Here is a 14,247-nt window from a genome sequence, read left to right as displayed (position 1 = left end):
TGGATTGCCCTGCGTTTCTGGGGGCTCAAGCTTTTATTCGATTGTCGTGGGAAAGGAGTGACATGATTAAATAACTAAATGCTTACTGGAAATATTAAATAATAAAACAAACACCTTTCTCTATTCCAGCACACTTTTAATGCGTTGAAAAACGTTTTCGATCGTTTTAATCGATCATCATCAGTTCAAAATTCGAACTATATAACAAACAAAGCATTCGAAAAAATACAAAAATTTACATCACTTATTTACAACTTAACGCTAAAGCGCATGCACGTACTTATAAAACGTATAGATTAAACCTAAGTAATTAAAAATAAAAATAACAATATTATATATCAATTAATATTATAAAACAATTAATAGCACCCCTATGCGGTTGTAATAGTTAATCTATTTTATCATAAAAGGGCTTCCAGGCTGTTGATAAACTTTTGGCGTCTCTGTAGTTGATGCACTGCGCGGTCGTATGTGCCTTGTGTATTTCAACTTTTTCCAGGTGTTTCACCGCCTGTATCCATCTTGTAGGTTTAATAATCGCTGCCTGATCCCAGTATACTTCAATTCCTTGTTGCTTTGCAAACGCTGCGAGGACCGTGCTATCAAGGCTCCTATTTACTGAGTATTTGTGCTCATCAATCCTTTTCTTTAGGTTCCGCATAGTTGCTCCTATATATACTAGGTCGGAGTTAAATCTATGGTCCTTCATAGGTATCGAGTACACTCCTGTCATGCTATTACGTTCAAATCTTTTCTTATCATTTCTTAGAAGCTTATACACTGTAGGATTACGTCTATAAATTATTTTTACATTTCTATTTCTGGCAACTTTCTTAATAATTTTATTTAGAGACGGATGGTAATTAATTACAATTCTTTCCCTTAGTTCAGTTGCTCTTTGTTGTCGATTCCGTTTTTGCATCCTTGTTATCAGTGCATTGATTGCCTTTCTTCCGTATCCCTGTTGCTCAGCTATGCTCCGTATATACTCCAATTCCTTATAAGTGTCATATATGCTGGTACAATGTGTGTAAGCCCTTGTAATCCATGATCGAAATGCTGCCAATTTGATATGTTCTGGATCTGAAAAATTCTTAGGTATGATGATTGGTTGATAAACTGGCTTACGGTATATATTCGTTTTGATCTCACCTTCTTTGCATGTAATTGTTAAATCTAAGAAATTAACAATATTTTTACTCTCCTGGTCTAGTTCTAATGTTAGACCATACGGGTTACTGTTGATTAAGCTTATAAAACGGTGTGTATTTCTATTATTTTTCCACAAAACGAAGATATCATCTACATACCTCGCATATATTATTATATCATTCTGGAAAGAGGGTAACGTATTACTTTCTAGCTTTCTTAGCACCAACTCACAAAGAACGGCTGACATTGGGCTATCCATTGGTACGTAATGTATGGCAAATCAAATAAGTTAATTCTAAAATGTGTTTATGGTATTTAATAGCATTTTTGATGTTAGCAAATAAAAAGATTTGATTTGCCATACATCGTTCTTCGAATTTGAAGGAAAAACATATCTGCAAGAACGGGGCGTACCAATGGATAGCCCAATGTCAGCCATTCTTTGTGAGTTGGTGCTAAGAAAGCTAGAAAGTAATATGTTACCCTCTTTCCAGAATGATATAATAATATATGCGAGGTATGTAGATGATATCTTCGTTTTGTGGAAAAATAATAGAAATACACACCGTTTTATAAGCTTAATCAACAGTAACCCGTATGGTCTAACATTAGAACTAGACCAGGAGAGTAAAAATATTGTTAATTTCTTAGATTTAACAATTACATGCAAAGAAGGTGAGATCAAAACGAATATATACCGTAAGCCAGTTTATCAACCAATCATCATACCTAAGAATTTTTCAGATCCAGAACATATCAAATTGGCAGCATTTCGATCATGGATTACAAGGGCTTACACACATTGTACCAGCATATATGACACTTATAAGGAATTGGAGTATATACGGAGCATAGCTGAGCAACAGGGATACGGAAGAAAGGCAATCAATGCACTGATAACAAGGATGCAAAAACGGAATCGACAACAAAGAGCAACTGAACTAAGGGAAAGAATTGTAATTAATTACCATCCGTCTCTAAATAAAATTATTAAGAAAGTTGCCAGAAATAGAAATGTAAAAATAATTTATAGACGTAATCCTACAGTGTATAAGCTTCTAAGAAATGATAAGAAAAGATTTGAACGTAATAGCATGACAGGAGTGTACTCGATACCTATGAAGGACCATAGATTTAACTCCGACCTAGTATATATAGGAGCAACTATGCGGAACCTAAAGAAAAGGATTGATGAGCACAAATACTCAGTAAATAGGAGCCTTGATAGCACGGTCCTCGCAGCGTTTGCAAAGCAACAAGGAATTGAAGTATACTGGGATCAGGCAGCGATTATTAAACCTACAAGATGGATACAGGCGGTGAAACACCTGGAAAAAGTTGAAATACACAAGGCACATACGACCGCGCAGTGCATCAACTACAGAGACGCCAAAAGTTTATCAACAGCCTGGAAGCCCTTTTATGATAAAATAGATTAACTATTACAACCGCATAGGGGTGCTATTAATTGTTTTATAATATTAATTGATATATAATATTGTTATTTTTATTTTTAATTACTTAGGTTTAATCTATACGTTTTATAAGTACGTGCATGCGCTTTAGCGTTAAGTTGTAAATAAGTGATGTAAATTTTTGTATTTTTTCGAATGCTTTGTTCGTTATATAGTTCGAATTTTGAACTGATGATGATCGATTAAAACGATTGAAAACGTTTTTCAACGCATTAAAAGTGTGCTGGAATAGAGAAAGGTGTTTGTTTTATTTTTAGTGACATGATTGTCAAATATTGAGAATAACAGTTCATTCTTGACACCTATGTGTCAACTTTTCCATCTAATTGTTATCACAAACAGTGACCTCCGATCTAATTCTCACTAGGAATATTTTTTTCTATCGGAGTTGTTTATATTTTTTTCTGACAACTGTGTCAGATTCGCGGATTTCACACATGCAGCCAAGTTTGATGGCCTCCGACAGACTTCTCAAATGAAAGAGTCATCCCAACATATCAGAGAATATAGATCAAAAGAAGGTATTAACACCACTTTAGCACCATGATAGCCCCAACTGACTGTGATGGAACATCAATCCAAACCACTCAGCATCTAATTTTCCATTGTAAACACCACAACAGCATGATAAGCTCAAAAGGGCTATCATTCTTCAGGGATACAACTGGCAATGCACAATGAATGTTTTGATGAGGAACCAAGTTGTTTTTCAAGAACTCATGACCTTCATTTGCACCACTAATGCACTAGAACCACAGATCAGTGACTAAGACTTTCACACCTATCTGGTATTCTACATGTTATGTAGTTTTGTTTCTGTAATAGCATTCTTGTATTGTTTTTGTTCCAGTAAACAGTGTATCGTGTTAGTAATTTTGCAACTCTGTCAGCATCAGGCCCCTAGATTATTAACCAATGTCCTCCACTGTCATCTCTTCTGTTGGACCTAGGCTTAGAGGTCACAGGATGATGACAATACAAAGTGTTGCTCTTTAATATTTGTACTATTATACTATGTAAATCTATACATTTGAATGAAAAAAAATTCTGTATTGTCTCAATATCTGTAACTTGGATACTGTACTGCATTTTGTTCATAAAATAAATGCAATGAAGGTGCCAACAGACTCTCCCTCTTCACTAACCTTCCTTTCACTTTTTCCTTTCTACTACTTACTCTCCCAACTTCATCTATTCTCTTCCATCATACTAGGAAATACCTTTGACGAGTCCTAGTATTTCCACTCCATTTTGCTAAGTAAGGCTTGGGCCCAAAGGCACTTCATAGTAGGAATGTCTATGACCTAGCTCAGGATTAAGTTGACGAAACTGTATCAAACTACTGGCTGACTAAGGGCTGCCTGTTTGAAGAGACTAAGGGTTATATGGTTGTCATTCAACATCAGGTCATAAACACAAACCTACAGAAAACACATTCTGAAGGATGCATGACTCACAAATAACTCTTGCAGAAAATGCCACATTCTGCTTGAAACAATACAACATATAGCCTCTGATTACAAGCTCTTAGCACAAACAAATATTTACATACTCATAATGAAGTAGCAAATATAATACACGAAGAGCTTGCACACAAACACAGATTAATAAACATCCAGTACCATATTATGAATATACTCTACAGGCAGTATTAGAAAACAACACAAAATATACTATGACAGAACAATAATCACATATAAAACAATTCATCACAATAAACCTGACATCATCGTCATTGACAAATGCAATAAGAATGCTTATATAATAGATGTCTCCATTACAAATTCATAACATGAAAAATGCTCACAATGAAGAATTCAATAAGTATAATTTGGTCATCCAAGAAATAAGGCAATTGTGGAGGATGGATAGGATGTTGTAAAGTACTATATTATTTTTCTGCCCTCTACAACAATTATTGACACAACTGTGTGCCGGAAATAGTCGTTACCTAACGGGTACTTTACACGGATTCGCGTTAATGTGCCAGGCCTGGACTTTAAGCGTGCACCGAATTAAACAATGACAAAGTTAGTCAATAAACAATTCAATAATATTTAATAAAGTTCTATTAATAAACTATATACAAAATTTAGTAAAAATCAAATAACAATTTATTCAATGAAAATCAATGAGAATCAACCTGACAAAACTCAAATCGATCTATTTTCTAACTTAATTCTATTCCACTTTGGAATTCGACAAAATTCAAAGACTTAACTTATAAACAATAATTCTTATGAATTAAAGGTCCTAATCGTCACCTCAATATACTAGGAACCTTTTTCCTCAACTCTCAAGACTTTCTCTAATCGTCGATCCACAAATCGAATAACTTCAAAATCACCTTGGAACTATTTGATCCTATCGGACACCTCTCTTGTTCACTGCTACGAAGCTCACCAAGCTCGTTGCTAACAGAAGCTCACCTCGTCCGTCTTCACTTGAGGTTCGGTCTTTATACTATGAGGTGACGTCACAATTCTGAGTGCGATCACTCCCCTCATTTACATACTTATTTGCTAACAAACTTTTTTCTGTTTGTCTGGCAGCCTATTTTCCGACAATACTCGCTAACCTTTTACATTATTCTTTTTGACAATTTTCAGGATGTTTTATTCTTTTAAGGTTTAACAAGTTTCTAAGTTGTGCTTGTGGGGTCTCCCCCTTTTCTCAGTGCTAACTTACTTTTTTCTGCTCGGGAGCGCAAGTGTGTGTGAGTTTTTTCTACAGCGCTTTTCTTTCGTCGGCAAGTTGGTTTCTCTTCTATTTTTAAGTTTCTAAGGTGAATGGTGAGGAAACCTTCGTCCCAACAAAACATAAGCCCCAAACAAAAATAGAATAAGCAAAATAAAAAGTAACTAAAAATAATGCTCGGACTTGGTTCCTTACAATATTATTTTGTATTTATTGTCTCTCTTCCACTGAAATCATACCACATACACTATATGAAAGTATAGAAATGTTAAGCCTTAATAAAAACATATATGTGACACTACAGAAAGCCACAATATTGAACATGTCACATCCTTAGGAAGTTTCTAGACATTGACACATACATTACATTACATATAGAAGTTTAGAAGGCATTACTCAATGGTATTTCCTTTAAAGGGAATGAAAAGAAGTGAGAAGGTGTTAGACGAAAGGAAAAGCTATTTGCAGCAGAGGCCAAAGGGGATGAAAATGTGAAAGAGAAGTGAGAAGGGGAAGGGGAGGTCACCAGCTGCACCAGGACTTTATTGAACAGAAAAATGTTACAATGAAAGTAAATAAATTGAAAACACAAGTCATTGACACATACACCAACAACACAGCTTAGTGTTGCACTTATTTGGGTAGTTATGCCTTGACTTTAGTCCAGCATAGCACTTGGCACCAGCATCAGCTGAGCATGACATTTGCAACATAATAATAATAACTATCTCATTAGTCACCACCTTGCAATGGTGAGAGAGCTTAGAAAATCTGACAAACTACAGAGCTATGCTAGTTGCAGCATATGCTCCTGGTAGGGTCACCCATGTCAATGAGGTCTGTGGGAAGAAATAGTGATCTAACCATGATGATAACACAATCCAAGTGTAATGCCAGCTTGGATGTCGCCCAGGTTCAAAAGTTCCATGCTCACGAGTTAGGCAGACTCTCACATTAGAAAAATATGTCACAGTGTCCTTAGGCAACCAGTGGTGAAAGTAACACTGGTCCAAGTATGGCTACAGAAATCCTCATCTGCCAGTTCACACTGTACACTTGCAACATAATTGTCCAGAAGTCTAATGTAAGAAGTTCTCATTAACAGTAATGCTCTATTCTTGTCAGCCTTTAATAAAGTTATCTGGTTGTCATGTAGCCACTTTACTAGCATTGATGTTATTCCAAAACAATCTATCCTTGCATCAATGCCATCATTCTGTAAGCTGAATATTGCCACATATCCAGTGAAAGAATTCTTTATATGTAAGTTTAACACTTTAATGTTAAACTTCTCAATATTAGAAACAATCTTGTCCAGATATAAATTCATTAAACCTGTATAAGATTGTTTTGAATATTGAGTAGTTATCATTAATTATATACACAAATTATATCCAGAGTATAAACCCCGGGTATAGTTTATATTAAATTTATTACAATAGAACCTGGTTAACTTAAACAAGAATAACTCAGTCAATTTCTTTCCCTAATTATCCAACATATTAAATCAAACTGGATAACTTGAATTTGCTGAACTGTTTAATTCAAATGGAGTTTTGATAGTATTTTCATTAACTCTGAAATTTTAATTCTCCATCAAATAAAATCATTTACATTTATCTATCTAATAAACTAATCAGAAACTTCCTAGAAAGTGCAGAAACCATGTACAACTAAAAATAAATATTGTGCTATGTGACAGTAGGTGGAGTGGAAGCTTCCAGACAGCATGTGACCTAGATAATGTAAATGCCATTCAAACCTGCTTTTTTCAAACTCTTTTCTTTTTTTTTTTTTTTGCTTTATTTGATTACTGATGATGATCTCTGACTAGCCAACAGAATAAATATCAATATATGAATTTTTGATAAATTAATTAAAAAAAAATAACAATTATGGTCCAATTCTATGTAAAAGTTTTAAAAATATAACAGTCTTGAAGAGTTGAGTTTGTAAAAAGTATGTTTGCAATAAAAAATAAATGAACAGATCAATTCTAGGCACAAAATATAACAATTTAAAAATATTCTTACTAAACAGAAGTAAATGGATCAACCACTCAGGAATGCATCTCTCAGCAGGTTGCTAAACCATTTGGTGTTTGAGTTTCTGGACAACAAGAGTTTACATTGACAATGTTTTGACATAATAATTCCCACAAAAATATTGTGTGGATAGTTTATTATGGTCACTGACCATAATAAACTATCCACATAATATTTTTGTACACAAAACCTTGCTTTTTACTCAAACTTCTAACTTGAAACTCCAAAATTTTCCCTCCTGACTGATTCAAGTTAACCTGGTTCCATTGTATTTTAATATAAAATAAATAATTCAAAAATTAGTTTTAATTCTTATTAAATCAAACCTGATTTTCTTCAAAATGTTGTGTTGCTAATTCATTAATGTCACGATCTGTATAAACAATGCCCACTTTTTGTACTGCATTTTCCATTTCTTCAGACTGCCTAATGAAAACATCTAATTTAGACTGCATTTTCAAATTTTCAACCACTAATTAAATCATATCATAATATCTAACATAAAAAAATCAAATAGTACAGAGTATGCTGACATAGTTTTAGTTTAATCAAGTAAGAAATTAATGTAACAAACTAGGTGATAACACATTTTAAAATCTGCAATATAATCTTAAGTTTACAAAAATAAAGTTCTGTATAATAATTTTTGACACATTCAAAACACTGTATAAAACAATTTTGTATTGAATATTTAATCTTTAAGGCATAAAAAACGTCACTGTTTTAAAATAGATATTAACCAGGGCTTCTTTTGCCTTGTTTTTCTTTTGTAAACTAATGTTCCCAACTTTTTCCTATATGCAGATCTCTTCTTGCTATCAATAAATTTTGCAGATCATTCTGTTAATACACAATTCAACATCTAAACAATTCACATTTCAACTTCTGAACAATAGTACTTTATTCAAAATTCCTAGCATTTTCAGCCTAATTGATAGACCATCCTCAAGAAATCAAATTGCAGACAGTAGCACACAGACAAAAGCACTCAAACCTCTCAAAAATGAAAACAAGATTTCTGCTTGCATAACAAGCATGCATAAATAATAATAACCCAAATGAAAAAAGTAAAAATAAAAATAAAATAAACAATCTTATCTATGCCAAATTTATCCATCAAAGCATATTTCCATACCACAAAGAGCAATTCCATCTCTATAGTTGTAAGGAGTTGAGTCCAAACATTATCTTTTACTTTTGGGACTTTTATTTAGTTAAAGACACTTCCATATTGTTTCCAGTAGCTAGATTTAATGTAAAAAACAATCACACAAATGTTTTCAATCATTTTCAGAAATTTTTGTTCGCTTGCTCTACTTTTCCATAATTCAAATGTTATTTGAGCAGCTTTTTTTAAAAAAACAAAACATTCTATGCACAATATGACAATAGTCTAATTCAGAACATATTTTGTTGATATGTATGTCACATTTATGACATAATAAAATTTTTAATTATGTATGTAATTTTCCATAATATGATTGGAGATAAACTAAAAAAAAAAAATGTTTTAAAACAAACTTTGATTGAACAGAAGAGAAAAACTATCATATGACAATTTTTGAGTGAAATTGAAGAGTTTATTTCCAAAGTGACATATCTCCATTTTTATTTTAGTTCATGATACCAACACATTGATAATATGCTTCTCTATCATATTACAATCTTTTTTTTTCCGAAATGGATATTTCTTCTTTTGAAAAAAAATGACAAAAAATTGGTTTTGTTTCCAATGAAACTTTTTTGTTTTGTATTTATTTCCAAACTTTTGCATTTCCATACAGCCAATTACAAAATATATTTTGGTCCCATCACTATTTCACAGTAATGACTGCTCTCTGAAGTCCAACTGCTATTGTATTTGATTATTTTCTTAATTTTTCTTTTAATAATGGCCACATTTTCTGAAGAAGTTTGAAAAATATTTAGTTGATATGCTAGAAAGCAGTTGCGTATGCCGTCGGAATGGCAGAAAAATAAACAAAATGTCCAAAGTTGTGCAAGTGATGATGATCGACCAACACTTTTCCGTGAACATAATGATAGGTGATGTCAGACAATGAAATTGCAACATTCAGATTATATAAGATTCCATACATTGTTTTATGATATTAAGAACAAAGTTGAACAAAATAATTTTATTACAAATGCTGCAAGAAAAAGAGGAAAGGATAACTAGCAACAAAATTTTTCAGTAACATATTTTGTTCAAACACGTCATGAGGATAACATAAAAGTGTATTGTGCTACATTTTGCAAATTCTTTGAATTGACCCTAAATGAGTTCAATGTCTTGCTGCATTCTATTTTACTAAGGGATATCCAATGAAAGAAAGGAGAGGAGGTAAATGCTTCAACCAAAGGACAAAACATACCCGAGATGTGCTGATATGCAAACACATCCAAAGCTTCAAATGTACTTCAGGTCATTATTGTTGAGAAAAGGTAGCTTATCTGTCAATTTCTTACTTTATAAACTGATGGATTTCTATATTATAATAAACTAGCAGATCCCACCACATCGCTCAAAATGTATCTCTTATAAATGTATAACACTTCCCTTGTGGGGGAATTTCGAAAAATCCCTTGTTAGTGTACACTCTCTTGATGTACCCTATCAAAACACAAAAATCTGCATCTAAAATAGTATAAATAGAAGCAGAGTTCTTCATGGTAAGCCTTAATCCTGTTCATCTCCCCTAGTGGAAGGAATTTCAACACTTATATTATATAAAAACACGTGCATATTCAAATGCAATGTTGTGTCAAAATTTCAGAGGAATCGGAAGGAACATACAAACATTACATTATTTATATAGACAGATAGAAGGTGATCTGCTTTAGTTCATCCTCACAGAAAAGCAAACTTAGGTCGTCGTACTTGCAGAGTTAGTGCCATCTGTTAGTCATGAAAGCCTTAATCCTAGATGATATCTTTTAATTTATATGAATGTTTAACGGAATAATATACAGCCTATGTCCACCCTAAAGTTCCATTCTAAATATTGGTGGAAGAATTTTTGAAATCGGATGAGTAGTTTTGGAGATTTACCTTCTACATCCAAACTTACAAACTTTACCTCTTTATAATATTACGTAGTACGATTCAAAAGTTCAGGGACTACAGTAATGTATGACAACAAAAGCATGTATTCAAAGTTACAGTGTATGAAATTGATTCTATCAAACCTTTCCTGTGTGTTCAGGTTGATTTCGCCCATGTCACGTGATTAAACTGTGAGCGCTGTTGTTTTCTTTCAGAGATAGTTACCTTTGTTTTGTGACGTAATAAAAATGGAGTTTTAAAAACAGCGCTACAACATTAAATTTTGTCAGTGTTTAGGTAAAACACCTACGGAGACTTTAAAATTGCTAAGAAAGGTGTACGGTGATTTTACCATGGCGAAATCAAAGGTGTACAAATGGCATCAGCGTTTTAAAGAGGGCCAAGAATCCATCGCAGACAATGAACGCTCTGGCCGACCTTTGACTTCACAGAACGAGAAAAATGTTGAGTTGGTCTCTCAATGTGTTCGCAAAGATCGTTGCCAAACCCTTGAAAAAATTGCTGCGGCTATTCACTTATCAAAGACTAGTTGCCAGCGTATTTTAACAGAACATGCACCAAGCAAAGGAAAAGTCATGATGGAGGTGTTTTTTGATTCTGAAGGAATTGTTCATTCAGAATTTATTCCCAAAGGCAGAACAGTAAACAAGGAGCATTATTTAGACATTTTATGTCGTTTGAGAGAATTCATTCATCGTAAATGGCCACAGATCTGGCAAAGTGGAGACTGGTACCTTCTGCATGACAACTCGAATTAATGTGCTTCCACACCCCGCCTATTCACCGGACTTAGCCCCGTGTGATTTTTATTTATTTCCATCAATGAAAAAGCATTTTCAGGGACGCTGTTTTGTGTCATCAGATGAGGTGAGAGCAGCATCGCAGGAGGCCTTATGGGAGGTTTCAAAAAATGGCTTTCTGCAGTGCTTCCAGAAGTTATACGAGCACTGGCAAAAGTGTATCGTTGCCCAAGGTGATTACTTTAAAGGTGGTTATGCATTGGCAATATAAACTTTTTAAGGTAAGAAATTTTAAGCCAAGTCCCCGAACTTTTGGATCGTACTACGTAGTATAGATCTCTCTTAAATACTTTATACTTCTTTTAGGTATTAAAACTAATTGGTACTGTAATATTTTCATCTATTATGTTTACTTTCTATTTTTAGACCCCACATAGAAAATTCTTATCCTCAGAACTGAACATTAGAGTTATGTGGAAAATGTTTCTCGAGGCATATAAGAATAACTAAGAAGTTAAAACGTGCAACTATCATTTTTATTATAAAGTCTTCACAACAGACTTCAACCTAGGTTTTGGCACTCCTCAGACTGATATTTGTAACTATTGTGAAGAACATAATCAGCATATTAAAAGTGAAAATGATGAAGAGAGGAAGAAAATAGTGTGTAAAATCTTAATACATAAGCAAACAGCTAAACAGTTTTGCTATTTGATGAATGAATCACTATCTGATAATACTGCAAGTTTTATCTTTGACATGATGCAAAATCACCGTACTGCTTCACCCAAAGCAGTACGGTGGAAAAGTTCAATTTTTCATTTGCATCTTAGTCAGCATAATTAACTAAGTGGTGTTAAGTGTCCCAATTCCCAGATCTAACCAATTTTATGGGCTAAAACGATCATCAGAAACATGTGACGGGGTCAACCCGAGCCTTGAAAATTCACACAAGCACTTAAGCACTTTGTATTTCTTTCATAATATGTCACATAACTTTCAGTTGATCAACGTCCAAATTTCTCCACAGACCACCAAAATTTTCTTGCAGATCATCAGTGGTCCAAGGACACCGGTTGGTGACTGCTGCTCTGGGTCACACACTCATATGGATCACCCTTAGCTTCATTTCTCCTCAATGACTTTACTGATATTAGTGCATACTTATACTGGATGCTTATAAATTGATCAGTTTAGCTCAACAATTCAGTTCAACTACAAAATTCTTTCACTTCAACAAGGATACATACAGAATAATAATAATGACTATTTACTTAGTATCATTAATAAAAAAAAATTAAATTAGTGAGTATTTTAAAATTTAGCATAAGTAATTTTAGATATTTCCAGTTAAATACTACAAGATGATTAAAGATATTTTTTAACACAATGAAATTAATTACAGGAATATGATGAATTACCTTGTGAACATTAGAATACTGAATCCATAAAACAAAGCCAATTGTTAACAGTAATGGCAATATATCAGTATTTCTTTCTTACACTTTGAAGTCGAAATTTAGTATTTAATCAATTACAAGTAAGGTTTAAAATATTATAAGTTGAAAAATTTTCCAAAGCTATAAATTGTTTAATATACCTTTTCTGCAATTTTGATAATGCTGTATCACGTTCCTGAATCAGTTCTCCAATTTGCAAGGAATAAGAATGTTCAAGATTTAACATGGTTTCAAGAGCTGGAGAATGAATTAGACTGTGATACATAGATGCAAAAATTGCATCTTTAGATAATTCTTCTGGCTTTGCATACTGAGCATGTTCCTGAAAAGATATGTTCAGATATATTATGTATGTATATGTTACATATAAGACTTAGTATTATTATTTTAAAACTATCATTAACTTTAAACAATCAGAAATTCAGTATAATGACTAATTTTTTACTTTTTTTATAAAACGAATAGAAGGATAAGGAGTTCACTGAATTCGGCGTTATTACTAGTTTTTACCACTGGTGCTTTCGACAGACTTATATCTGCCGTCGTCAGGCGAATAAAGATTTTTTAAAAGATCAAACAGAAATGTTCTGAGGAGAACAGAACACACATTATTCATATTAAAATTTTTAATAAAAGTTAAGAACAAGCCACTAATTTTGGAATGTATTTCGATGTTATGCGTGTGGTGAAAACTAGTAATAACACTGAACTCAGTGAACTTTCCATCCTGCTATACCATATTTGGTGTTAGTACCAAGCTATTTTATATTAAACTATTTAATAATACTATCTTTTGATAAACAACAAAAATAAATCATATATTAACTTATATCAACAATATCTACTTGAAAAGACTTGAAGTAAGCCTATAAAAGTCAAAGAGGTGTTTTTACATTAAATACTGTTGGAATTTAATGTATGGTTTCTCCTTGTCATTTATTATGCCAGTTCCAGTTTTTATAGCCTTTTAGTAACTATCTTTTGATATTAAACTTAACTTTGTACACAAATACAACAGAAAATTACAAGCACTTCAATTAATTTGTGTTCTTAAGTTAAAAAGAAAACATAACATTTATTTAAGCATTCTTAAAAATCATAGTTCTAGAAAAATATGTAAAATAAAAATTTTTTTAAATGGTTGAAAACCTATTTGGAAAAACATGTAAGGAACCAAGTCTGAGCTTTATTTTTATTTTACTCTTATTTTGCTTTCATTATATTTTGTTTGGGGCTTATGTTTAGTTAAGACGAAGGTTTCCTCACCATTCACCTTAGTAACTTAAAAATAGAAGAAAAACCAACTCACCGACGAAAGAAAAGCGCCGTAGAAAAACTCGCGCACACTTGCGCTTCCCAAGCGGAAAAAAGTAAGTCCGCACCGAGAAAAAGGGGGGGAAGACCCCACAACCCAGTTAGGAATCGCTAAACCTTAAAAGAATAAAGCATCCCGATAATTGTTAAAAAGAATAATGTAAAAGGTTAGCGAAGTATTGTCGGAAAATAATCTGCCAGATAAACAAGAAAAATTTAATGTTACAGATAAGTATGTAAATGAGGAGAGTGAGCTCATTCAGAATTGTGACGTCACCTCACACTATAAAGCCTCTA

General features: G+C 33.0%; 1 protein-coding gene across 1 annotated transcript in view; it reads right to left on the bottom strand.

The window, feature by feature from the left end:
- Positions 1-7,639: 7,639 nt before the first annotated feature.
- LOC111640187 (protein C12orf4 homolog) overlaps positions 7,640-14,247 on the bottom strand; it is a 30,002-nt gene continuing 23,394 nt past the window's right edge. The window contains exons 3-4 of the mRNA XM_023386190.1: positions 12,777-12,958; positions 7,640-7,795 (exon numbers count right to left, since the gene is read on the bottom strand). Of these exons, the coding sequence (XP_023241958.1) occupies positions 7,690-7,795; positions 12,777-12,958 (288 nt within the window). The 3' untranslated portion in view covers positions 7,640-7,689. The remainder of the gene's footprint in view (positions 7,796-12,776; positions 12,959-14,247) is intronic.

Source organism: Centruroides sculpturatus, unplaced genomic scaffold (assembly GCF_000671375.1).
Source record: "Centruroides sculpturatus isolate CEXI.00-Female unplaced genomic scaffold, Cexi_2.0 scaffold1115, whole genome shotgun sequence".
Classification (NCBI taxonomy): domain Eukaryota; kingdom Metazoa; phylum Arthropoda; class Arachnida; order Scorpiones; family Buthidae; genus Centruroides; species Centruroides sculpturatus.
This window is presented reverse-complemented; position numbering and strand designations above follow the sequence as displayed.